A 27,717-nucleotide genomic window follows, 5' to 3' on the forward strand; every position below is an offset into this window, starting at 1 on the left:
ATATGCGACAGCATGAGTCTCGCGGTACTTTGATGTCATATGCGGATCGGTCTGCGCAGCGCCGCATAAAGACACGCACATCTAAACCAAGGGCAATTTGGAAACAAAGTAACTCACAAACAAGATAAGACAACACACTTAACAACACGATGATTGTGAGAGACTCGTCAGTGGCTGTTTCGCAGTTCATGTGGAGAGGTAAGATCATTGTGTTCTCGTCTTTTAGTTTCAATAGTTTCTTTAATAGACCTTTTAATCTATGAAAACGGCATCCTTACTTGTAATTATGTGATTCAAGGATCACTTTTGATAAGTTTACGCAAAGAAGTCTGTGAAAAAGAAATAGTTTTTGAAAAATGTGATTTATAACTTTTTAGCTTTTAGAGCGGAAACCATGCCGCCAGCCGTCACAGACCTGGAATACACTCCTCCAGATGGAGGCTGGGGATGGGTGGTGGTGTTTGCGTCCTTCATCTCCATCGGCTTCGCTTTTTCCTTCCCAAAGTCCCTCACTATTTATTTCAAAGAAATCCAAGAACATTTTGGCATCTCCTACAGTGAGATAGCCTGGGTGTCCTCCATCATGATGGCCACCACGTATGCAGGAGGTTAGACAACAGGATTATACATTGTAATGTGTGTTTGTGTAATACTTTTTTTGTCAAATCAAGTTTGAATCTTCATTTCACTTCAAATCATTTTTTGTGTATGCAATTGATTCCTGGAATGCCACACCATTGGCATACGTGTACAAGACAGCAGTTCAACGTGTTCTTAAAGTAACCAAATAACAGGACGCATGTAAATTAAAGACCAGTTTGTCCTTACTGTTGCAAAATTGCAAGGTTGCAGTTTTAGTTTCAGATTTCTGACACACTTTCCATCATATCTTTTTTTTTGATACATACTTTTGCCCTCATAGGACCAGTGAGCAGTGTTTTGGTCAATCGCTATGGCAGTCGTCCAGTCGTCATGATTGGTGGGCTAATGGTGGGCGCTGCCATGATAACATCTTCTTTCGCCAACTCCGTAATGCATCTGTTTATATGTGTGGGAGTTATTGGAGGTATGTATGAGGTTAACAAGTCTATACAAATGATTTCACTTTGTTCTAATATTGATATTGGCCAGCAAGTGACAAGGTGTCCTGTGATTGGTCAGTGTCTTTGAATATTAGGCTCCTCACCCAAATGTCTTTTAAGAGTAGAATGACAGGTTGCAAAATCAAGGCCCAGCGGACCTTTAAGCTAATCTAATATCAGCAGTCTCCCGGTGAGCAAGCCAAAACGGCCCCAAACTCAAATGATAAATAAATGGAGAAAAAAACCTCGGAGAAACCAGTCTCAGTCGGGAGGGCCAGTTCCCCTCTGACGTGTCACAGCTGCACTCAGTGACTTTGATTCAAAGTGACTGAGTAAACGTTTATGAAAAATAGGGAGAGCATATTAGTTGTGATTTAGGAAATCTAATTTGTAGAAACTGTTTAAGTCAAATGTTGTCTTATTTTGTGATCGATATCAGACAACAGAGGAATGTTATAAGCAGATATAGTATTTTTGACCGGTAAGGGAAAACGAACAACTGTCTCGAACGCTCAAGTTAGGAATCAGTATTATAGACAATTTCATCAGATGCACACGGCTGGCGCGAAGTTAACTTCCTGTCTGTGTTTGGTTATAATATAACAATTAATTTTATATTGAAGTTATATGATTATTCACTAATATATTTTTTAATATATTTATATAATGATCAAAATGATGAGTGAATATCTGTAAGATATAATTGTATGTGTAAGATAAATGATACAGGGCGTGCTGCTGGACCAGTGTTTACACCTTGCGACGATTGCAGCTTTAAATAAAAGATATGTCGACCGCATCTGAAAGTGGTTACATGAAAAGCCATTTTGAATTGACCCTCGGTTTTCAAGTACTAACATAGAGTAATAACATATAGTGACTACTGTTTAAAAAAATAAACAATTCAAACTAAATAAAATGTTAAAAAAAATATATCACTAAAAAAGTTAAAAATAATATTAACTAAATATAAGTATTTTAAACTACTGCTTATAATAATAATAATAATAATAATAATGATTTCTTAAAGTTTGCATGTAATAACAAAGTTACTACTTCACACTGAACTCATAAAAAAGTGGGATCAGCGAGGGTCAGAGTTCAAGAAGGAGACAGGTCTGGGAAAAAAGCTGTTCTTCAGTCAAAGAAATAAATATTTAATTAATTTGGCCCAATTGGATATACTGTATAAAAGATAGGATCTTTTATCCGGCCATTTCATTCATATTTTGATCTCCACAGCATGTATGTATTGTACGCTATGTGGTTTAGGGGAACTCCCTCTTAATAGAAGTCTGATAAATTCATATTTGTAAATTAAAAAAACATGTAATGTAACAATTAAAATGCTCATCATAAACAGAAAACCAAGTTACTTACTAAATTATCCTTCCCATGCCATTCATAACAGAACTTGAGGATGACTGCTGTAAAACTCTGTACATGGATTTATCAATGTGAAAATAAAATTCGATTTTGTTTCACAGGCTTTGGGTTAGCTTTTAACCTGCAACCATCGCTGACAATAACCGCTAAATACTTCTCTAGTAAAAGGCCTATTGCAAATGGTTTGGCGATGGCAGGGAGTCCAGTCCTACTGTCTGTCTTAGCCCCACTCAACCAATTTCTGTTCGACAACTTCGGATGGAGAGGAAGCTTCCTTATTCTTGGAGGCGTGTTGCTCCACTGCTGTGTGGCTGGATCCCTTATGAGACCCATCAAGATAAAGCCATCAGTGAAGAAACCCACCCCCCCAAGTGTCACAGAGGTGAATCCCACCCACCAAAGTGTCACAGAGGTGGATGTCAACAATCCGACTGCTGAAACGGTTAATGGAAAAGGCTGTGTTGAGAAAGTCAACCGATTCATCGACCTCTCCATTTTCAAGCACCGAGGCTTACTCATCTATCTAGTGGGAAACATTGTCATGCTTTTCGGAGTTTTTGCGCCAATTGTGTTCCTGGTACCCTACGCAGAGCAGCATGGGATAGATGAGCACGATGCAGCATTACTGCTCTCTGTATTAGCTCTGGCGGATACGGTTGCATGTACGGGAACGGGTTTCATTGCCAGCACCGGGTGGATCCGGCCTAATATTCAGTATTTCTACAGCTTTGCCGTGTCATGCTGCGGTGTTTGTCTCCTCACGGGTTCCCTCCTGACAGGTTATGTAGGGCTGGTGGTGTATACAGTGATGTTTGGCTTGACCTACGGGATAGTAAGTGCTCTTAAGTTTGAAGTACTGATGGATCTGGTTGGTCCCCATAAGTTCTCCAGCACCGTTGGGCTGGTCACAGTTATAGAATGCATACCTGTTCTGCTTGGCCCACCGATATTTGGTAAGTCCATACCTACAGTACAAGTGTGGCTGTGTATTTTTGTGTTGTAAAATACAGGACTATTCTTTATTACATTTCTTAACAGGTTTACTGGTCGACATTTTCGAGGACTACAAGTGCATACACTTTACAAGTGGTGGGATGATGTTGACTTCAGGCGTCTTTCTCTTCATCATGAACTATTACAACTACAGACAGCTGGAAAACAAGGAGAAAGGAAGTCGAAGAGAACTACAGATCAACTCAGCCGATAAGATCGCAGCTAGGGAGGAAGCCAATGACAAAGAAGCAGCAGTCAATATGAGGTCGGAGGATGTGACATATTCAGCTTGATTCAGTTTGCTTGTATTAGAAACTCATTGAAAACATTACATATTGTACATTGTACAATATAAGGTATACACAGGTGTTTTATCCCATCAGGCACAGTCACTCTGCACAGTAACAGTAACTTCAAACTTTGATTAAACATAACTTTCAAATATTTTAACATTATTTGTTTGTGAAAACCATTGCGATATATATTGCTATATACGCATTTGCCAAATTTTTCCATAGTCGATATAGCCGCCCAGCAAAAATACCTATTTTCATAGTTAATAGTCAAGGAAAACTGAAAATAATTTTGGAGTGGTCTCTTAAAGGGATACTTCACCCGAAAATGAAAATTCTGTCATAATTTACTCACCTTCGAGTTGTTCTAAATCTGTATAAATGTCTTTGTTCTGATGAACACAGAGCATATTCTGAAGAATGTAGGACAGCAAACGGTTCTGGGCCACTTTTGACTACCATTGCATTTTTTCCTACTATGGGAGTCAATGGGGGGGGGGAATCTGTCTGGTTTATGTAATTTTTTTTCTGTTTTCTGTGATCCCCATTATTATATAATATTATTTTCCTTATGTGAAAGAAATTAAAATGAGAAAAGTACCTCGAAAATAAATTTGGACTGAATTAAATTGAATGGGAGATATTTACTTTATACAAAAAGGTATATAATGAAACGTCCTCAAACAAACAAAAATTCAGCATCACAAACAGCCACATCAGTAAAACAAGTGAATTCTCTATGTGATTATTGATTAAAAAATCAAATGATTTCAGCAATCGGCCTTTACAGTAATTCATTCACAAGGATAAAAAAAAATCACACACAAAATCGCATCACCTCCATAACGAAGCTAAATATTCTTAACACAAATACAACAAACATAAAAAGAACTGTCCTTTAGTCTCTTATACACAGAGAAACACTGTAACTGGTGGACTAACATATACTGCACAATGCAATTTCAAGTTTAAAGCCAGAGAAAAGTCTAAAACAGCACCACAGTACACATACACTGTATATGTCAAAGAGGAATGTATGGTTAGAGTTCTAGCCAAGGATGCTTGAGACATTGAGCTGCTGTTACTCTCCGCTCCGGCAGAAAGTCTAACATTTGTAACAGGAAATCAGAAAAGAGTAACGCCTCCCTGAGAAGAAACTGATATTTTTCTACAAGCACATCGTACAGACCCCACGGGCGAAGGACAGAAATTCGCAGCAACTCGCCTGTAAAAGAATAAATTGTGTGTTATTTTTTTTTAATGAATAACACATTTTCTCACCTCATGCCATTGATATAGTATGGATTTAATATGGTTTTCATATTCTACTCACCCTTGCGGTCAAAATATTCAATGGAGAATTTGCCAGATAGAGCCACTGATGCTGGAATCTTACCCAGAAGCTCAATTATATGAGCCAGGTGATCTACAAATGATAGCACCTGTCAAAACTTCAGGTCTTCACTTTTTTTTATAATGCCAAAGTTAAAGTCCATGCGAACCATACGTTGCGATCGATTTACTTCTGTATTTTGATGCATTTCCGAGTGAAATGGAATTTCTAATGAGAAAAATAGTGGGCGTGGCTTTCGTCTTGTATAATACAGCCGTTGAATTTTGAAATAGAACTGACAATAGACTAACAGTTGAAGGGGAGGAGCTAACGGAAGCCGACTAACATACACCATTTGTGATGGAAAGCCATTACAGGAAGGAGGTGCATTTTCAGATTTTAATTTAAGATTATGAGGGCACACAAATTTTAAAAAGAGAATGACCCACATTGATCAACTGTTAACAATAAACGCTGCAATATTCCATGAAAAAAAAACATTGTCTTGTCATTTTTTTTACTGGGACTTTAAGCATGATGGCTTACCTTCTTCCAAGGTGAAATTCTGCCCTGCTTTGGGTTCAAATAAGGAATCACCTGTAACAAGCTCGAATGCCTGTTGCAAAAAATTACAGTAAAATACATCAGAATCAAATTTATTTATTTTAGGTTCAACCATTGATATACATATACATAAATGCCTCGTTAACAGCTGTTTTAGGGGTCACTGTATGTTAGTCGTCTACCATTTTGGAACAGTCAACATGTTACAGCTTTTAAAAAAATCACGAGTTTGGTAACTGGTGTGTTTTATGTAGTAATATTTGCAGCGTTTGATAACCACTGACCTTATTTCAGGCTTTTCAGCAATTCAAAAAACTCAAAAGACATCAACACGATGGAGCTGGAAGTGATAAAATGCTAACTTTTTTTCATTTCATGTTTGCCTACAAAAATCTGCAATTCCTGCAAGTAATACAGATAAAAAGAACAACATGTTTGAAAGTTTAGCCCATATCTCCCGGAATTTAAATCTTGGAAAACTCTTTGATTTTTATTGTGAGTCATGAAAGCAACTTTAATGTTGACCCATCCAAGATGGCAGACATCCCAGCGCTTAAATGTGCTACCTTCAGTACTCACTCATACATACAGTATATATATAGGTTTAACGGTTGTGCTAAACAGTTCTGATTAACCATTTAAAACTCATACAATTCCTAGAACATTTTCAATACAGGTTTACCAAGCAGGCCACACTCCAGATGTCTGCTGGAGGACCATAATCCGAACCTAGAAGAACCTCTAGTGAGCGGTACTGTCTGGTCTGGATCTCTTGAGAGAAATGTTTATACTGCAACAAAGCCATCAAGAATGTCTTTAGAAAAGACAGGGCTACAAAACATTTTAATCTCACTTCCAGAAAAATACTGTATTGGATCATTCACGCAGTGTATCTCACCACCCAACATGAGCTACCGAGGTCTGCGATTTTCACTCTGATGTTCTCTAATGTTCCAGGATTTACAGATGCTCCTGTTTAAAGGAGAAGTTCACTATAAAATTAAAATGTCACGATAATTCACTCACCCACGTGTTATACAAGCCGTCTGTGTGTTTGTTTCTTCTGTCGGAAACAAATTGAGGCTTATGAGGAAAGCTTTCCAGGGTTCTTATCTTCGACAGGGTGCTGTTGGTCCTTATTAGTTTTACCGCAGCTTTAAAGGCTCTCCACGACACTAGCCTATAAATAAGGGTGTTGTCTAATGAAACGATTGGTCACAAAATGATATACTTTTGAAACATAAATACACAGCTTGCACTGCCTTGGAGTGCCTCCATGATGCGCGTCTACAACTTCACGTTCTCTGATCACATTGGAAATGGCACGCGTGAACATGTAAGCAGTGGAGCCAGTGGAGAAAGAAGACATCTTGGATGTTGAATGACATATTATATGTCTTTGTGCAAATCTTTTTAAATATACGTCATGCGTAACCTATCCAATGGGATTGTGTGATACAGAAGTTGTGGATCGAGGAGGCAGAACATGGCGTAAATGTATTATAATTATTACAGTAAACTGGAAAATAAATAACTAATCGTTTCGCTAGACAACACCCTTATTCATCGGCTGGTGACATTTGAATCGGGATCTTAACCAACATTGTTAAAGTCCATTGCTTGGAGAATACCCTGGAAAGCTTTCCTCATAAGCCTAAAGTTGTTTTCCCCAGAAGAAATAAACACACGGACGTCTTGTGGGTGAGTGCATCATCATGACATAGTGAAAAGAGACAAGAGATTTTTACATTAATGTCACATTCTTTTTTTTACTCACATTTGGTGAATTTCTTACCAGGATCCTTCAGTATGTTCTTTTTAAGGGTCGAGGAGTATGTCGCCAGATCGCCCCCTGCAGTATGAGAGGGGTACGGGGGTTGCGGCGCAAGACACAGCAGTATGTTCTCAGGCTTAATGTCTGTGTGAATGATTTTACAGTGGGTGTGAAGATAATCCAGACCTTCAAGCACCTGCGAGAGATACAGCTATTCAATCACATGGGTTAAATAAAGTTATGCCGGTTTCATGAATCCACAGAAGTACACGACTCACCAGAGTGACTACACGTTTGACACAGGTGAGAGAGAGACCTGGATTCCCAAAACACATCTGCCAGCAGCGCAGGTCTGGACCCAGCAGCTCCAACACCAAACAAATATCTGCTCCATAGCTCAGACTCAAATAATAAAGCGCTTATTTATTTTTCTTCATTTATCAGTTATTTACCTGCTTGGAAGTCGAACAGATCGATGTATGAAAGGATACGAATCCCGTTCACTCCAGCTATCTTAAACTCATCCAGTAACTGCACTATACGTTCCTTAAGAGGGTTGCGGGCTGTGGGCCCACTGGCCTGGGAAAAGGCAAATAATGTTGAGGAAAAAAACAATAAAAAGGTAGAGAAGCGGAGGAATAAAGGACTTACACAGCGCAGTAATTTCAGTTCATCTTGACCTGCCTGAGTAAACCCAGCGCCGCTTTTTAACACCTTCACTGCCACATGCCTATCTGACCTATCCATAACCATAAAATCCATAGAAGCACAACACACTGGTAATATTTACACCAACATATAGCATACTACAGTACCTGAGGTCGATACAGAGCCAAACGGTTGAAAAATAACCCCATCCCAGCTTTGACAGAACCTTGTATCTCTTATTAAATACATCTCCCAGATGGACTGGATGATACCCACCTGGAACACAAATTATCGGTAGAAAATGACAATAAGAAAAATGTAAGATTCATGATGATCTAGTTGTATTTGATTCTAAAGATAACTTATTTTTTCATGATAATATCCAGCAAGATCTCATGGAATTTTACGGAATGCGGTTTTATACACAATTTTTAATGGATTTTGAAATGCGGTTTACAGTACATGCTTAACTGCCCCCACAATAAAGATTGCACTAAAATGAGCAAGATTTTATGAATTCATATGAATTGGCCACCTCATGAAATGATTATGCCTATGTGCAAAGCTTCTGTAAGAACGTAATGTTATTTTCAGGCTCACCGTAGCAGTAATCTCTTGGATCTTCATGTTCTTCTGTGCAGTCTGTTTCAAGATGTTCATAACTTGTTTCTGTTTCCAGCCTCCTGTCCATAACTACACGAGACCTGCCCACACATACATTATCATCTCACGGTTATATCTGAATATTCACACAGGCATAGTCACATATTTCAATTAAAAAACATTATTTTGAAAGATGTTTTATCAACAAATATCATTCAAGCAGTGGTGGTCTGGATTACATACAACAGACTAAATATACGCTGCGTATTCTTAGATGATCATGAAACTTCAGGAGAGTTGGATCCAGAGCGCCATCCTGCCACATTTGGCTCAGTGAGGGTCAGATAAAACCACACCACATTTAGATCACAACACACTCGGCTGTGACAGTTAACACCATGACACTACAGCAAGCTCTATGGAAAAAGTTCCACCCTCCCTGTGTCTGTCACCGGCATCTCACAAGGTATGACGGCATCATGAGGGTCATTTCTCACAGTTTTTATTAAGGCACTAGCACTGATGATGCAAGGAGCCTGGGGCCTCATCTATCAACAGTGCGTAGAAAGGCCCTTACGAAAATGATAGTTTTTAGGGCAAAACCATGGTTTTACTACAGTAACCGTAGTTCACTATGGTTTTTACAAAAACCATAGTTATTTTTTTATAACCATTTTTTTACTACAGTTTTTTCAATTTTAACTCTACTAAAACCATGGTTTCTATATTTTGTCCTACGAATGAAATTAAGAATGTGTGTAATACAAAAATATCCGTATTTATCAAACGTGCGTACGCCGGTCTTATGCACACCAGTGAGTTATGGTTGTTGATGAATCTCACATGTTCTTAACCGCCATGCTCGTTCACGTTCATGTACATTTGCATTTGGAAACGCCCCCAATGAACCATATAAAGACCATATTATTTTTTATTAATAAGAAAAACAGTTTTTTTTCTATTTTTACTCTACTCTACTCTACTCTACTCATCATGATATAACATTATTATTTTAAAGTAATTTAATACAATCTTTATGTCATTTTCATTTTTAAAGCACAAATAATCACAACAATAGCTAGTGCGCTGTACAAAGGCAAAATAAAAATCATTTCACGATTAATGTAAGATGGTTTTGAAAGCTTTTTTAGAGCATTACAACTGACCACAACCATGCAAACACTCTTGGATCTTGCCCATATAATCATAACACAGACCAAATGAAAGAGATCTTCTGTATGAAGTTGGACCTAAGGTAATATTATGCTAGACAAAATGTTTCGGCTAAATGAAATGTTGAATCACAGATGTGCCAACCAGAAGCACAACATTTTTTTATTGTAAAAAATATGCTTAATAAATATAATGCGAGCTGTATACTCACGATTTGAGGATGGTCTTGAATCCATTGTTTGTTTGCATGATTTCATAAGAAGTCTAGAGCTGCTGAGATGCTTTATGCTGAATGAGGTTTTCACTAAACCACCTTCCACAGCCTCTCTCTCTCTCTCTCTCTCTCTACCCCTGCCCTCTTCACACAGAGATATTCTTGAGAGATATTCTGAGGCCACAGGTGTGCTGCTCATTTTAACTGAAGCATAACGAAACAGTTTGACTCGCGTTAAGATACAGAAATAGGTCGATATAGACTTTTGAACGAGAAGAAGTGGATATAGAAACCACAAGAAATGTTAAAGAGCGACAGAGATATTGAGGTCAATGGGTGTGTCTGGAACTGTATTTAGGTCAGTAAATATTCTGCAGTATTTGGAATGGAATGTAAAACTCAAACATGGTATCACTGTCTATAAAAAGACATTGACACCATCACTTGCCATTCAGTTAGATGTGTGGGTTGCTGTCTGCATTGTCTTTAAAACAGCGAGTAAAAATAGCCACCAGTCAGTGAGACAGACAGTAGCTGTCTGTGGTTAACACACATTATTACGACACCCAGTGATACAGTAAGTTCTGCTGAATGGATTTATTCACTAGAACCAGGATTATTTAGCATTATAGACCGTTTCATCAGATGTGCACGCACGGACAGCAGTTAACTTCATTTTATATTACTATTGAATTGTATAAAAGTTTTTTTAAATAAACGATTTGCTGAATTTTGTGCAATGTTAATTTTATTAAATAGACAATTTGTTGAATGGGTCCTGACGCATTTAAAGAAACCACGTGGTACATTGACATCTAGCGCTGGAGCTTGGTATCCCAGTCTACAGTCAAAACATTGGAGAGACGTTTGGCAAACCAAAGAGTCTTCACGGAAATAATCTACAGGCTCTCTATTACAGTACTTGCCAATGTGCATTTGATAATGTTGTCATCTTTCAATATGAATTCTGGCAAAATGTCTGAATATTTTATAAAAGCCCTCATTCTAATCCATCATGCACAGAAGCACAGTTGAATAACAATGTAATGACTTATTTAAACTGGTCCGATTTGACAGTTTTAATGAATGAAGGTCACATTCCTGGTGCGGACTCCCGCGGCCTTTGAGCTCTAAATGGAGCACTGGTACAAAATTGCATCACGTGTATAAATAAATCTCTTTCTATTCACATCCTGACAAATGCGAAACAGATCTCCGATTTCCAGGTCCAGGAGGTCTTAAAGATGGTAATTGAATAATCATATAGGGCAGCCACGCAAAACATTGATATGTTTGTCTTTAGATCTGCTGCCCCATGTCAACAGCAGTTGTTTTTGTTATCACATGCTAAGAGAAAAGTATATAGTAGTTTTTATTGAAACTTCATAAATGTATTTGGCTAAAATTGTATTGTCTATTTTGATTTAGTGGTGACTTAAGAACCTATAAACATATCATCCCTCCCCTAGATGGACTAAGATCAGCCATCAATTTGACTACAGCACTCGCCAGACAGGATTGAAAATATGAGGATAAATATACACTCTGCTGTCCAACAGAGGCTGATTTTTTAATCAGGCACAAATCCTGAATGACGGCTAAATTTATCCTCCAAATATCCTAAAATGTTTTTCAATGTGGACATTTAGACATTTAGCAGACGCTTTTATCCAAAGTGACTAACAGAGAGTTCAGCGAGCAATAAAGCGATATGTCATACAGGAGCAATACTACAATAGGTGCTAAAACCAAGCTACTAGTTTCAACAAAAGCCAGAACAATACCCGTTGAGAGAAAGAGGGTTAGGTTTTTTTTCTGATTTGTCTGAAGTATTCAGCGAAGAAATGGGTTTAAAGTTCTTTGAAAGCTTTGAGAGAATTGGTTGACCGGACTGAGTTAGGAAGAAGAATGTTACATGAGTTAATGCCGATGAATGTTAATATTATGTATGAATCACCTGCCATATTTCTCCTCCTACACAAAGATACAAAGTCACACGAGTCTGAATAATGACAGAATTACATTTTTTGAGTCATCTATCACTTTAATGCACAGATTTAACCGTTCTGTTGAACAGTATTACAGAACAGCTGATATAAATCGACATTTGCCTCAGTCTAAGTGTTTAAGAAACATCTATGACAGCACATTTTATTTACAGAAATGTGTAGAAATGCACGGGTAAAAAGAGCAAGTTAGAGATAAAACAATGTACAATAGCTTCACACAGCCGGCGCGTCCCGTGCAAGACAAAATCATCAGTTGTGTATCATACAAACAAAACAGCCAGCGCTCCAGCGAAAAAAAACGACATCCGCACGAATCCGAGATCGAACCAAACTTATAGCTCAAAGAATGTAGAAAAGAAAAATAATTTTTAATTTGGAGGGCGGGTCAGAATTTGGTCTGTACATCAATCTGCTGTCAGCAGCCAATTGAGCATAAATTAAATAAATAAATATATAGGAAACAAACGTGTAAGCAATGCAGAGTGTAACAGGTCTGGCAGCAGCTGCGTTTAGGTAACACGTGTAAAACACAGACAGCCAATAGATCACTGAAAATAAAACAGCTGTATGATCATAAATGCAAGAACTGCAGAACAAAACGTGCGATCGTTGTGTTTTGGTAGCTAATGTGGCTGTTGGAAGGCAGTGTTTAAACTTGATAAATATCCAACATGGACCAGAATGACACCTGCTACCCAGCATCTTTCAAAACACAGCAACCATCTTAAAGGGACAGTTCACCCAAAAAAGAAAAATCTATCATCATTTACTCACCCTCAGATTGTTCCATACCTGTCTACATTTAATTGTTCTGCCGAACGCAAAGGAAGATATTTGGAAGAATGTCCGTAACCGGGCAGATCTCGTCCCCCATTGACTCCCCTAGTATGCATTTCCCCTACTATGGCAGTAAATGGGGGATGAAATCTCTTCGGTTACTTACATTCTTCCAAATATCTTCCTATGCGTTCATCAGTTTGCAACAGTCTGAGGGTGGGTAAATAATAACAGAATTTTCATTTTTGGGTGAAATGTCCCTTTAAGCGGGAACGGTTTGTGCTTACTAAAACAGGATCCTGCGATCTTTTTATCCTCCTAGTATTGTACAATTTCCAAACAATAACCATTAGTGTAAAAGGGAATAAAAGAAGAGTTTACTTGATCGTGACCATGTATGAATTTGGTAGTTGAACCTAATTTGTATTTCCAATAAGTACCTAATAATAAAATCTCAAATTTTTGTTAGTCGTGATGCATTAAACACGATACATTTGAAAAAAAAAAACCCAGAAGAAAATGTCTGAATGAAAAGATGATCATGATCACACTTTAAAAAACGACTTCAGTCGTGTGCAGGGATGTACCGTAGATGTCTGTACCCTTTAAAACATTTTTACTGATGTAAGCCATAAAAAAACAGCAGAACAGCACACATTAACACTGAAGAAATAAACCGTTAAAGACTATGTAAAATGTACATCCGGTGCACGTCACGTGACAACCTATTTACCTAAATCAAGTATGTTAATCGGGTTAACCTTCCATTTACATAATCGGCAATAAAACGTGACTTAAAATCAGGTTTACACGTGCCACATGCATGTGCAAACCGCCTCATCTGTGAGCATCCATGCATGTTAATGTATATAACACTGTAATCTATGCCATATGACAGCAGCGCATAAGGCTCTGTAAGGGTGAGTTCCATTACACCAGTGTTTCTCACAAACAAACAAACAAAACAAAACAAAACTGTTCTGGATTAAATGCATCCACCAGTCACAGTTCAGAGCAGTTTGTAAAAGATGACAACATTGTCGATTCAGACGTCCTTCACAGTCCAACCTTCATTATTATAAGCTCTTATTATTAAGACAACGGGTGTGGCAATGCACCAGCCGGCAGTTTCGCAGTTCGTCTGTGTAAGACTTTGAGCTCTGAGCAACATTTTGAGCAAAATGCACGAGGGACAAGCATATCAGACGCTTCTTTAGACACCGGAAACATCCCACCGAGAGGAACAGGAGACGTCTGTGGCGAACATGGGCTGTGGAACGTTCCGTGATTGCAATGAGCGAAGAGAAACAACTCTACAGACCAGCAACAGTGTACGTATGTGCGATATCTATGACAGATCTACAAATGCTGTGTCTTGAACGTCTAAGATGAGTCTCTGTGTTCGTCTCAAGATCCTTCAGCTCTCTGAAGTGCAGGAAGTGAGAGTTCATTGCTCTGGGCAGTGTCTCTGCTCTCTCATTGGCTTTGTCTCTCTTCCAGTCTTTTAAAGTGTTTGTCTGGGGTCACAGGTCAAAGGTCAGTGACTTTATTCTCAACAGCTGCGGCGATCTGTTGGAGTCTGTACCCCAGCTGCATCTTCTGAGCCGTGGAGTCCTCCTCTAAAGCTGTTATGATCTGAAGAGAGATAAAACATAAAGATTCATTGATTCATTCAAGTTGCATTTGCGAACTTCAGCCATTTTTTTCTGATGCAAAAACCTCTGAAAGCCACCTCCTTCAAAAATGAGATAATAATATTGAGTGAATGAGAATATGTTACTCAAATAATTAAGTATTATACTCAGTCCCGTGTAAAATATCTGGTATTGCTGAAAGTATATCTAGGACGCTGATAAAAAAATGTTTGTCTTTTACACTAAATCCTTCATATAATTATAAATTAAGGAGGCTATGGGTAGTGAAATCAAACAAATCTCTATTATAAAACCATGGTCATTTTAAAATATCATAAGTGATGCTTTTTGTTTGTGAAGCAGATGTTGACCTAGAAATATTGCTGTGTGAGTACATCAAGCTTATATGCTCATATGTTTTTCGTAAATGTACATTTTGTAATGTGATTTGAATGCATTTATTTACCCAGCGTATATAGCTTGCTAAACACGGATGTACTAGGGTCCTAAACATGGATGTAATGATTTCCGCTCAAATAGCAAAAGAAACACTCGAGAAAAAACTTTGAGTCTGATGACGGCAGTCAAATGAGAGAATGATGTCAAATTTACCGTGACTCTCATAGATGCCGTAGAAACACCTTCGCATTAGCCTTAACCAGTTTGATGCAAAGTATTAAAATACACAGTATAGTGTTATAAAACATACAAACATTCTAAAAAGAAGAAAATATAAAAAACTTTTGAGGATATACGAGGCCGATGAGCGTTCATCGCAGGCTAGTGAAAAAGGTCCATTAACACCAGAAAACGGAGCATCCAGTCATGTTTAAACGCAGGCAACACGTCTTACCTGATCATAGTATTTGTTGATATACTTGTATAGCTCATGCAATGCCACCAGGTGATTCACTTCATTTGAGTAGTTCTGCAAGACAAGCACGGCCGTGTGAACATAAATGCACAAACTTTAAAAATGAAGAAAAACGCTGACACCTGCAAACACTCACCCTGGAGAGTTCAGCTAGAGCAGAATTCATCTCTTGGTCACTGACGGGGATGGTTTGTCTTATATCTGAATAATATCTAGTGAAACATAATCATCAAGGTAGTGTGAGTACAAAAATAATGTAATTACACATTAATAAATACAATCAATTCTATTTTCAATATAAACGCTTACCTTTCCACCATTTGTTTGTAGCGTGGGATATCACGAGCATACAAAAGCTTATTGATTGGGGAATCCTGTATGTACAAGACATGAAACAAAAATAAAGCAAACTTATTACCTCCTGAACTCTTTAACATACAATTGTACGGCTGATTATTACGGGCCGTCTCTTTCTGCTTTATTCTTATTGGCTCACCCTGCCCAGTTTGTGGTCGGCGATGGTGCAGGAATCCATGAAGGTCTGAGCGATGACTGACAGCACTGCGTCGACATTATCAGAGGCGTGGACGTCAAAAATGAACGGAGGGTTCTTCAAAATATTGATCCAGAATCGCAGCGGCAAACTATAAAAAAAACCCAAAATACAATAAGCTGTGAACCCAATTACCCAGAATGCTTCGCTCGTACAGTTCAAAACTCCAACCTGTTTGTTTTCCATATGTGAATGGTCTCTGGGTCTGTAATGTTGTGCTGTGCGGCCTGGTCGTCCAACAAATCGAAGAAGTATTTGACAGCCAGAGGAACCGGTCGACTGGTGCTCAAAATCACAGTGAACAAATCATCCACAAACTTCTGCAGTGTGCCCTAAAAATACACACAGAGAGAGATGCAGCGCTTATGATTGGACATTATGTGTGTGCTTTTAAAGGGCGGTCGGCGTGTGTGCGGTACCTTCACAGACAGCAGTCGCGTGAGGTAGATCTCAGGTATAGCCTTGGCTCTCTCACGGTCTTTATCTCTCAGACTGCCCCGTCTGTGTTTGGGTAAATCTGCCTCCTCGCTGCCCTTCACCAGATGCCACTGTTTAACTCCATCATCATCTCCATCTTCCAACATTGGAGTCTCTGAGAGAGAGAGAGAAGAGATAATGTTGGTCTGTTTTAGGATCGTACTGCATGTTATTATTATAAAATATCTGATCCGAGCGATAAATCAATTTTTCAGAGGATCTATTGACAGAAATGCAATATAATATACATAACTATGTCTTCAGAGGTGTTAAAGACCTTTCATAACGAAGCGTTATGTTCTTAATACCTTTGAATGAGGTATTTACATCTACATACACCGCGGGTCCCCTTACATGGAATTCAACATGTTTTTCTACAGTACCTAAACGGACAAACTGCTCTACAGAGCGTGTTTCATAAATACATGATCTCCTTCGGCAAAGAAGCGAAAACGCAACCACATCTTAGTTCTGTGTCAGCCACCGTTGTTTCCTCGAAATTGAGGGGTGGAGTGAGCCGTTGGTTGCAATAACATTGGTCGCAACCTCACCACTAAATGTCGCTAAATTTCATACACTAACTCAGGCTGAAACGCAGCTCACGAGACTCACTCTCTCCTGGTATGTAGTCATGGCTGTCGTGGTGGATTTGCTTGGACTGTCTGGACACCAGCGTCACTGTGGCACCATCAGGAACCTGCAGAGACAGAAAATGTGTAAAGACAAAGCATTTTACTCCCAGAAGACCCTCAAAACTAAAGCTCGAGAGACCTTGTAGTGCTGTAAAGTGTTGAGACGTTTCCAAGACCCCTGAGCCACTGACGTCAAATCCTGATCTGACAATATCAGATGACCCGCCATTCCTGCCCTCCATTCTACAACATGCAAACAAACAGACATTAGTTTCTTCTCACGACTGCATCGAGGCCTTTAAACATCAGATCAGCTCTGTCAAATCTTACCCAGATGAACCGAGTCTGGAGCGGGTCTGTTGGAATATGACGTCCCCTTGCATGTCTGTTCCAGGATCTTCTCCTTCACCTGAGTGATGGTGTCACAATCCAAAACTTTGGTGGGGACCGGTTGAGTCTCAGTGGTGCCTCCGCTGCTCAGCAGAACATTCAGAGTCTATTGAGCAAGATCGAAACATTCAGTCATTAGTTCAACCAGGAAATGTTATTGTCACGTTATGTTATCAGATGAGTCTCCCTCACCAGCGTGCGGTACTCGATGTCTTCTCGCAGGAGTCTGTTGTCGTTCAGCGTGTATTTAGCTTTGCCTGTAACGGCGTCCACGGGCCCTTTATCCACCTGATGCTTTATGGCTCTGAACAGCATGTAGAACGCCTCGCCTGCCGTGTCCTGACACATAACACAAACACCTCTTAATATAACACAATACGTGACCCTGGAACCAAAACCAGTCAGAAGTAGTATATTTGTAGCCACCAACACATCGTATGGGTCAAAATGATCGATTTTTCTTTTATGCCAAAAACCATTAGGACATTAAGGGCATGTTCCTCAAAGATATTTAGAGAATTTCCTACTGTGAATATACAAAAACTGATATTAATATCAAACAAATATTTTTGTGAGTGGGTGCAGCAAAATCACGAACAAAAAAAACCACTTCAAACGCTGCTGACACTCTTTGGGAATAACCCACTCAAGTTTGGTATCTTTAAGGCTTAATATAATCTCAAAGGATTCGTTATAAAAAATATATCACCCCTCACAGTTGTCATGAAGGGCAAAATTACCTATATAGGTAAAAATGACCTATAATACTATCAGGCTGTTAACATATTTATTTGTGCTGTAAAGTTGGCCATTTTAACATGGGCCTCAATGAGATTCTGCTCTGTTTTGAAGCCAGCCTCTAGCGGCCAGTCCATGAATTGCAATTTTGGTCACTTTCAGTGTTGGTTTTTTGAGACAGACCAGAAGATTGGTTAAACAAACCTTTTCTTTTTAGCAAAGGCCTGCTACGACACCTCAGATGGACAACTATAAAGGCCATTTTCTCAATATGTAATTGTTTTTGCACAACAGTTGTATCTTGGACAAATATTGTCCTATCCTCACAAACTGTACATCAAGGAAAAGCTTATTTCTTCAGCTTTCAGATGATGTGTAAATATGACATACGAACCATTTGGATTTGAACTGAGTGTGAACAAAACACAAAGAAGCACCACTAACCCTGAGGAAAGAGTACAGGCAAATGGACATCCAGTTAGTCAATAGCTTCTCCACCACAGACTCGGTCCTGTTGAAAAGAGTAAATCCAGCTCAGAATCAATCATGTTAGCTCATGTCAATTTCAGTGATCTGCATGAACATTGATGCCCGGTTTCACAGACTAGGTGTACGGCTAGTCCCAGACTAAAATGAGTGTTTGACCTGACATATCTTAAAACATGTCTTGTTTTTTTCAAGAATGTTTTTTTAAGATCTTTTTATAAAAGTGCCTTAAATTTCCTCATTTAACTAAGGTCTAGTCCTGGCTTAGGCTAAGCCCTGTTTGTGAACCGGGCCATAGAGCGACAGTGAGAACCGGACTACTCCGTGACGTGAGGTGTGCTGACCTGCGCAGCATGAGTTTGGGGTTTTTAGTGGTGTACTGCTCCACCAGGTGACTCAGTAGAGTTTTTAAGATGTCTGTGAAGTACTCCAGCTTGCCGTGTAGCGCCACCGTCAAGAGGGAGGCCACGTACGCCCTGTCCCTCGGAGAGAAGGTCCGCTGAGCTTCCAGAGTGTGAATGAACTGTAAAGACATGCATGAACAGATGAAGACCTCATAAAACGTCTTTTCGGTACATTTTTCTTCTCAGGTGAAGCTCACCTTGGTGAGGAACAGTTTGCTGTTGAGAAGGTTGGAGAGCTGAACCAGGCCTTGCTCCACGGTGGCCCGGCGACAAGTCGGAACATCAAGATCCCGCTTCAGCGGTGAATCTCTGTGACCGGGGAAGAAGATCCTCTCTGAGTATCTACGATAGTCCAGGAACGGAATTCCAGATCCCATCAGATCGCTGGATACATCCATCATCTCCGTCATGAGATCTGCATATAACACACAAGGACTTTATCATCCGCAAATCGCTTTAGACAAAAAATCCGCCAAATCTGTAAATGTGATGTATATGTTGACGTGTCAGCGCCTGACCTGTGAATTCCTTTTTACAGCGGTCCCGGACACTCGTCTCCAAATTCTCCAGCTGGATCTGAACTTTCTTATAGTCCCGTACCGCCTGCTTGCTTTTCCTCCTATTAAACAAGCACCGCACACACACATTCATCAATTAAGATACATAAAAAGAAACGTCTAACATCAGAAAAACAGTGTGTCTGTGTGAACTTGCCTGTATATGAGGACGATAACCAGCACAATAAGAGCAACGATAGAGGCTCCCACCCCGACTCCCACCTGAGCCTCCAGAGGGAAAGTGGCCTGACCCTGAGAATCATACTGCAGCCGACCCAGAGAGAAGTTCAGATTGCCCATCCTCACCTATTCACATATAAAACAGTTCTTCACTCACAAGAAACATCACAAATCATAGAGGGTTCAGATGTAAGGTTGACTTACAGTGAATTCTGGGAGCGCGTCGTTGGCGTCTCGTTTTTTAGAAGCGGACACTGGTGGCTGCTGTGCTTGAGGCTCACAGTACAAGTGATTCCTGGTTAAAGTCTTCACGGCGCATTCTCCATCGCCGACAAGAGCGACTACCTCTTCCTTAGACATGGCCAGGTCCAAGTACTCCCCCTGGAGAAAAATGAAGACATTTTGAAGAATGTAGCACAGCAAACAGTTCTGGGGCACTTTTGACTATCATTGTATTTATTCCTACTATGGGAGTCAATGGGGGCGAGGTCTGTTTTGTGATCATGAGAACGAAGAAATCTAAACAGATTTGGAACAACTCGAACGTGAGTAAATGATGACATCATTTTCATTTTTTTCAGTATGACTTTAATTCACACATGAAAAGCAGTGAACTCTGACCTCCACTGAAATGATGCTGCCGGGTTTGTGTCTGAAGGGTTTGCTGGGGTCGTGTTGATTGAGGTTGTGAAGAACAGGGTTCGGCTCATATCTGAAGGGCCCGCCGTTGACCACCTCGAATTTAAAATGGAGGTTATCCAAGAGGAACTGGACGCTAACAGCGGCACGCAGGGCCTCGGGCCCCACCTCCGGAGAGGGACACAGGATTAGGGTAGAACTGTTCACCGTGCACCGCTCTTCAACCTGATCAACAACAGAACATGAAGACAGTTCAGAAGAATGCTCATTTGCACATACGAGCCATAGGCAGTTGTGTTTAATGTTATTAAAAAGCACAAGCACAGACTCACTTGTGTGAACTCTACCTGTTTGACGACACAGAGACTATCTTCACGGCAGTCTGGTTCCGGGACGATCCGTCGGTTCCTTTTAAGAGGAGTGTATTGGGGGCTTCTCCTCTTCTTTCTCTGAGACTGGGGCTCTAGAGGGGTCAGGGTCACGCGGATACGAGGCTCCTGTACCACATCCAGATGCTGGCCGGAGACTCGAATGATACGACCGCCGCTAATAAACACACAGACGATACATATTGGAATTCAATTATTATTTTATCTGCATGTTGCTAAACACAAAAGTAGATATTTCGAAGAATGTTGGACAACACTGGACTCCATTGACTTCCGTTGTACGAACACTGAGACATTTCTCAAAATATCTTCTTTTTGTGTTTAGCAAAAAAAGTCATACAGGTGTTGAATGATATGAGGGTGAATAAATGATGCAAGAATATTCATTTTTGGGTGAACTATCCCTTTGAAAAGCGTGTTATAAAGTATTAAATATTATGTTCCCTACCTGAGGAAGCTTTTAGCAGGAACAGCGTTGGTCACATTAGGATCTGGTGTGTAATGATATCGGACTTCCTGTAGATGGCGCTGTGCTTTACCAAACCGCACTGTGACGGCACTTTCTAGGGTCCTGTTATTCCCTCCCGTCACACATTCAACACGATCATTGTGCTGCTCAGAGGAACTACACACATACAGACTATATTACAACTCAATCATACATTACAATGCATTCTGTGTAACCACAAGTGGATAACATCACATTTGTATGTGTTTAAAAAACTCATTGTTTGCAATGATAAAAAAACATATTTAACAGCAGACGGACAACCCATAACAGGTGCGGTTGAGATGATATCATAATAAAATTAAGCCATGACTTCTGTCCGTCTGGAACGCAGTAGAGGACACATTAACTCACATGTGACATGGGACTCCACCAATCAGGACGCTGATCTCGCTGGGATGGCCCGTTTGAAGGTTTTGTCCCGTGATGGTGAGTGATGTGCCGCCCGACATTGGGCCTTTGAGAGGAGACACGCCCAATAACACCGGGTCCTTGAGTTTAGAAACGCAGAACACGTACAAAGATGAAACAAAACAAAGGCTTATACACTGAGCTCCTGAAACGTCAAAGACATTTTTTACAGTCTAATCCACTAACTAACTATTTTGTTAAATAGTTAGGAATTCCCCTTGAACCACATTTATTCTGCATTATGAAAAGACATGTTTTCGCTTTTTTCGAGTTCCTTGACTTTGAAAATATTAACCCCATTCCTTGCATTACATTCGTTCTTCTCAAACCGTTTTATCCTTTTTTTGGGATTAATGGTTACCTGGTAGCTAAAGCGCTGGGCAGACTGCCCGATTCCTCCACCTTTAACCTCCACCGAGACGTGGCCGCTTCTCTCCACTCCACTCGCCGTGGTCTCACAAACAATACTAACACACACAGAGAGAGTTCTCATTAATCTGTGCAGCGGGTCAATACGCTTCACCACAACATGTAACTGAATTGCCTGAAGCCAATAATACAATATCATTAGCAAATGTTATAAACCCCAAACCCTGTATCATAATGAGGGCTGTGTTCGTACCAATACTGCTTAGATAATGCTGTATAGTACTTTAATGAGGCTTCGTATACCTTGAGGAGACCTCGTATCTGTCGGGTATGACTGTGCACGGGACCCCTGCTACAGTCACAGAGTACTGGATGTCCTCCGCTCTCTGACCCAGATTAGATCCAGAGACCGTGACCACTGTACCGCCCTCCACCGGACCCGAAAGAGGCTTAATCTGAAAAGAAAACATAAAAGGCAATTTAAGAAACACGGGCGTGGATGAGATAGATGTTAAAAACATATTTTCGAGACATAGAAACAGTGGAAAAAATGTGTAGACAGAGTTTTCATTTAATCATCATCATTTCTAGATGTATTGTGGTCATTATAGGAGAACTATAAAGGAGAATGAAGAAAAAAAATCTCCTAGTCTGTTTCAAAGTTCCCGTGACTCAATTGGTAAAGCGTTACGCAAAGGTCACAGGTTCGATGAACAAATGTATACCGCTTTGAATAAAAGCCTTTGCCAAATGCAAAAACGTAAAAATGTAAATGTAATGCCTAAGGGTGGGAATTTGAACCAATAAGCAGACAGATAGCAATGACCCAGAACACTGTAGCAACAGATTAACAAAGCCCTGGTGACTTCTGCAGGGTCGAGTACTCACATTTCCTCCAAAAATGTATACAATTAATTTTTATATTTCAGAATATTTCACAATAGTTTGCACAAGGCCACTGTGAACCGTTTATAACCGAAAAAGCATGCAAAACTATAACCTGAACCTGAGTTTAACAGAGAAAGTTAATAAACTCAAGGCAAGACTAAATTAAAAAAGTTAAATTTAAGTACGTTGGATCACACGCATATTTATGAATATCATGGAGAGCAAAGAGAAGTGGTTAAAAAGAGGATCCACACAGAACAGGAACAGCTATTGACATCATTAAAATAATCCAAACGTATTTAAACGAGTAAATGTCTTCTGCATCACAACAATGTTTGTGAGAGAAAAAATATATCTTAAGGTTAAATGCAAAACTGAAATTGAAACTGTAAATTGTATACAAACGAATCAAACAAAGAAACAAAAGTTCTATACTTAAACTTGGCAGCACCTCTCAAACATCAAATCTCATTGTTTTCTGTGTGTCATGACCCATTGTCGTTTACGTGTTGTCAACCTTTTCAATTAAAAATGCCTTAAAGGGGATTAAAATTGGTTTATGGAGTGTCCAACAACAAGTTTACATACATACAAGGTGTAAAAACATTTGACTTTCTTATAATAGGCTGTTATTATTACCACACCTCTTGACTGACTCTCAAATGATTCGTTCGGCGATCCATAAATCTAATCCCCTCCTTCCTGTCAGCCTACTCTGATCTGATTGGTCAGATGGTCTAGTCTGTTGTGATTGGTCTACCGCGTGCAGTGTCGCAATGGGAAACGTAGGACATTGTAATAGTTTTGTGCAAGAACAACCTGATCTTTAGTGTGCATCACACACCTCCAAAAGACTGAAGTCATCTTTTGTTTAAGATTAACTTTATATAAATCACCAAACATTGTGAACATTCTGTTAACTAGCTTCTTTAGCATATTTTCAGAGAAAAAGTCAGGTCCGGAATGACATAAGAGTGAGTAAAAACCTACATTTTGGTGTAAACTGTTCCCTTTATAAACGAAAAAGGCCAGATATTCCTTTAACACATTACACAGACTATCTAAACGGCTAAGTCAACAACACAAAACACACAAGTCAAAGAGCAATGCAGATAAATCCTCACCGTGTGTATGTAAGGAGCAGGACAGGTGTGCTGGACGTGCTCTGAACAGGAGCTCTTGAAGACGCAGCTGGAGCGAGAGCCCTCGCACCACACGCACTCGTACTGGGGATCGGCCGTGTGACATCGACTGCAGTCCGATCGACCCACTGAGCAGTTATAAAGCCGTACTGCCAAAAACAATCAACAAAAGTGCTTCATTTCATTGTCTGTACACGCGATGTGAAGGCTTTAACTTAATATGAGGCTGGAATGAACCTGGCCACTGTTTAAAACGAGCCAAGAGAGTCGTAAACGTGTACGAACCGTTCAGATCTTCTGGGTAGTCAATCTGATAAGAGTCTCTCCTCCTAACTGAGATGGTGGACCTGTATTCATCCACTTCAGTGGAGTAGGAGTACTGTCAAGGCAAATCACAATGGTTTTACTGGGTTCATTGGCTGATCTGTATTAAAGGGATAATTCACCCAAACACAGAGAAAGATATTTGGAAGAATGCTTATAACCAGACAGATCTTGCCCCCCATTGACTCCCATAGTAGGAAAAATACTTGTATCATTTTCTTTGTTCTGTTGAACACAAAAGACGACCTTTTGAAGAATGTAGCACAGCAAACGGTTCTGTGGCACTTTTGACTACCATTGTATTTTTCCAACTATGGGAGTCAACGGGGGGCAAAATCTGTCTGGTTATAAGACAGAACAAAGAGACTCGCAGGTGAGTAAACGATGACATACTTTTCATTTTTAGGTGAAGTATCCCTTTAAACTGTTAATCTCACACAGTCTTTAAACCTCATTAAATAGACGACATGTAAAACAAACGCTTTCCGGTCGTGCTGACAGACCTTGTGTAGCTGGCAGGTGATGAAGAAGAGGGATGGTTGAGTGTCATCGGCTTCCACGAATGCATCCACCACCACTAACTGGCCTTCAATCACCAAAACACACTGGTAATCCAGATCTTTGTCCTTTAAACACACACACGCACACACACTTGATTTGCATTCTTGTTATTAATACCTTAAATGTCATAAACGTGTGACCCTGTGTGTGAAATCCAGTCATATAATGCAAGTATGAGGAGAAGTCATCAGTAAGTCGTAGCCAGAAATGTCAAAATTGATCATGTGTGTTTGGGTCATTCTCACGAGACCACTGAAACACCGGGACTGTAAAGATTTCGGTTAGAAAACGTATAATTCAGTAACACAAGAAATGATCGTAATAGGCACGATTGTTTTCTACCATGCAGGAAGCATCAGTTAAACAGCAATTCATTATTTTATTGCATTTTCTGCTGAAATTGTCATTAGTGTAATGGTTCCCGCTTTGTCTCAGTGCATAATAGAAGTAAAAAACAACAAATTGTTCTACTAGATGTTCTGAAATGACAAAATAATTGACAGAATATTCAAGCATAATAAAAATGACAAAATTGTGGAAAACGGAAGTGTCCATGACCGATGTTCTCATCCTCCAAAACATTTTTAAAAGTTATTTACAATAAATTAGATTTTACGTGAAGAAACACATCTACTAGTATTGACCGCTGGTCATTTGAAGTGAGAAAGCTACGCCACTAGCGTTTTTCACACCGTTTTACGCGAAATGTGAATCGGGCCTAATTATATTACACATTACATTATATTTGTTTACGCAGGTCACATGTTGACTGTTAAACCAATAGGATTAAACATATGTCATATTGAAAAAAAGTTGTAGCTCTACAATAAATATAGTATTTTTTCAACCAAATAACAAACAATGATCTAATCAACCCTCTGGACTCTCAGCCTCAGACGGCTTGTGTGCAGCAAACTTTAATGACATTAACCTATTTCAAATCTGATTGGCTGGCCTTGTCAGTGTTGAATGTTTTTGTCAGTCTGCCCAGAAACCAAGTTGTGTTTACATGTTACAAAGCTGTGTCCCAATCAGCACATTAAGAAATAACTGTTTGCCAATTAGTCACTTCCTGTCTAAGTGGGCGGTTCTTGAAACAAAGTCAAAGGTATGAGACTACTCTAGCCCCAACATGCCCCTGGATGGCACATTACCTGATAGAGGTGCAGGTTACGGCCTGCAAGAGTGATCTTTCCCTCGACGTTGACAGGAAGGAGGGAACTGCCCTGGACGCGCTCCACACACGGGCAGGCGTGAGAACCTACGCTTACCGGTAAACTCTCTTCTCCCTGATCACACACAGATACAGTTAATTTAAGACACATCACGACAGCACCCTGAACTTTACGCATGCAACTGAACGACACAGCACAACACAAGTATGTTAGACGAGTAAAAGCAACAAGCACGAAAACAAATGAGAGCTAAATTAAATGATTCAACGAAAGGTTCCACACAGCGCAATACAGGGGAAGAGGAACCACACTCACCAGAAGAATAAGGTCTTCAGAGTCGGACTGGTAGTCCATATCCGGAGCAAGGGGGAAATCGGATGAATCAAGGCCTGCCTCACCGTCACCAGAGGGGGCGCTAGCAGACGACACCGAGACACCCGTGTCTATGAGTGCATCTATATCCAACTCCGCCTTCGAGAGCGTCACCACCTCAGAAGGCGCCCCTTCGCCTATCGCCCCCATCGTAACAACGTCCCCGGCTCTCAACGTAGGCAGCGTGAATTCGGCAGCCTCCTCGTGGAACGAATCAACTGTAAACCCTTCTTGTGTTCGAGGGGTCAGAGTCGACGTCCGCAGACCTACCTGCACTCTCTCCTCGACCTCAGAGACGTTTTGCGAGGGGGTCGGGGCGTCGGTAGTTGTATCGGTCGACTCTGTGGTGGAAGCGGATTGGTGCGAAGAGGCGGTTGTTACGTGGTTGTGAGTCGTGGGTGGGTTGTCGAGCGGAGTTGTGGTTTCCAGAGCTGTGGTGGGGGCAACGGTCGGCTCCGAAGTAGTGGTAGAGGTCATGGAAGGTGTAGTAGTGACAACGGCTTCTGTTGTTATGGCAACCTCGGTGGTTGGAATGGTTGTCGTAGAGGGTGCCGAGGTGGTAAACGTGTTCGTGTCAACGTCTTTAATAGTTTGCGGCGAAGATGTGGGGAATGTAAACTTGTGTTTTATGGACGGAGAGAAAATGAAGGGATAAATGATATAAACAGCAACTGAAATACACAAATGCAAACTTAAACGACAATGCTGATGCAAAGAAATCATAAAAATGAAAGCAAGCGTTGTGAACCAAAATCTTTTGAAGCGATAAGGAAACACAAAATTACAAGCAGAGGGTTCCAGAAATGTGAAAATCTGCTATTTTAATTCTGTTAGTCATTGTATATACAACTATGTATTGTTTTTATATATATTTAAAATATATATACACATGCTTAATAATTATTTTTGTCTATAATTTTTAATTCATTTTTAAATATTCATTTGTTAAATATTAATTTATACATTTTGTATTTTATTAATATTTTATTAGAGCTGTTTGACGATTAATTGCATTCAGAACAAACTTTGTGTTTACATAAAATATGTTTGTGCAATGTGCATATTTATTTTTTATTTATTAACACATATACTTGCAAATATTTCCAAAATATATACATTTATGTTTTTCTTAAACATTTACACGTATGTGTGTGTGTGTGTGTGT

The 27,717-nt window shown here is 39.9% G+C and overlaps 3 protein-coding genes across 3 annotated transcripts in view; 1 reads left to right on the forward strand and 2 right to left on the reverse strand.

The window, feature by feature from the left end:
• Positions 1-394: 394 nt before the first annotated feature.
• Positions 395-3,754, forward strand: slc16a7 (solute carrier family 16 member 7; the record flags this gene model as incomplete). The annotated part of the gene is made up of 4 exons (XM_079478284.1): positions 395-608; positions 923-1,066; positions 2,570-3,421; positions 3,507-3,754. The coding sequence occupies 4 exons, from the start codon at positions 395-397 to the stop codon at positions 3,752-3,754; spliced, it is 1,458 nt and encodes a 485-aa protein (XP_079334410.1).
• A 1,040-nt stretch (positions 3,755-4,794) lies between these two features.
• LOC306906687 (SRSF protein kinase 3) lies at positions 4,795-9,536 on the reverse strand (the record flags this gene model as incomplete). Its single annotated transcript, XM_079478287.1, has 12 exons — positions 4,795-4,979; positions 5,088-5,180; positions 5,634-5,703; positions 6,334-6,441; positions 6,550-6,625; positions 7,524-7,621; positions 7,704-7,810; positions 7,917-8,004; positions 8,077-8,164; positions 8,241-8,349; positions 8,674-8,777; positions 9,520-9,536. 12 exons carry the CDS (start codon positions 9,534-9,536, stop codon positions 4,795-4,797), a joined length of 1,143 nt encoding a protein of 380 aa, XP_079334413.1.
• Positions 9,537-12,091: 2,555 nt separating this feature from the next.
• The window catches only part of plxnb1a (plexin b1a), a 60,652-nt gene continuing 45,026 nt past the window's right edge, over positions 12,092-27,717 (reverse strand). Inside the window, exons 11-38 of the mRNA XM_079478461.1 lie at positions 26,496-27,170; positions 26,160-26,294; positions 24,948-25,070; positions 24,406-24,499; positions 24,103-24,269; positions 22,394-22,545; positions 22,083-22,188; positions 21,665-21,801; positions 21,251-21,427; positions 20,761-20,959; positions 20,396-20,638; positions 19,979-20,155; positions 19,752-19,900; positions 19,556-19,656; positions 19,235-19,452; positions 18,978-19,156; positions 18,592-18,658; positions 17,602-17,748; positions 17,350-17,515; positions 17,159-17,262; positions 17,000-17,084; positions 16,330-16,502; positions 16,082-16,242; positions 15,854-16,001; positions 15,667-15,731; positions 15,494-15,569; positions 15,337-15,411; positions 12,092-14,484 (exon numbers count right to left, since the gene is read on the reverse strand). Coding sequence (XP_079334587.1) covers positions 14,380-14,484; positions 15,337-15,411; positions 15,494-15,569; positions 15,667-15,731; positions 15,854-16,001; positions 16,082-16,242; positions 16,330-16,502; positions 17,000-17,084; positions 17,159-17,262; positions 17,350-17,515; positions 17,602-17,748; positions 18,592-18,658; positions 18,978-19,156; positions 19,235-19,452; positions 19,556-19,656; positions 19,752-19,900; positions 19,979-20,155; positions 20,396-20,638; positions 20,761-20,959; positions 21,251-21,427; positions 21,665-21,801; positions 22,083-22,188; positions 22,394-22,545; positions 24,103-24,269; positions 24,406-24,499; positions 24,948-25,070; positions 26,160-26,294; positions 26,496-27,170 — 4,404 coding nt within the window. The 3' untranslated portion in view covers positions 12,092-14,379. The remainder of the gene's footprint in view (positions 14,485-15,336; positions 15,412-15,493; positions 15,570-15,666; positions 15,732-15,853; positions 16,002-16,081; positions 16,243-16,329; positions 16,503-16,999; positions 17,085-17,158; positions 17,263-17,349; positions 17,516-17,601; positions 17,749-18,591; positions 18,659-18,977; positions 19,157-19,234; positions 19,453-19,555; positions 19,657-19,751; positions 19,901-19,978; positions 20,156-20,395; positions 20,639-20,760; positions 20,960-21,250; positions 21,428-21,664; positions 21,802-22,082; positions 22,189-22,393; positions 22,546-24,102; positions 24,270-24,405; positions 24,500-24,947; positions 25,071-26,159; positions 26,295-26,495; positions 27,171-27,717) is intronic.

This window comes from Barbatula barbatula, assembly GCF_947034865.1.
Source record: "Barbatula barbatula genome assembly, chromosome: 17".
NCBI lineage: Eukaryota > Metazoa > Chordata > Actinopteri > Cypriniformes > Nemacheilidae > Barbatula > Barbatula barbatula.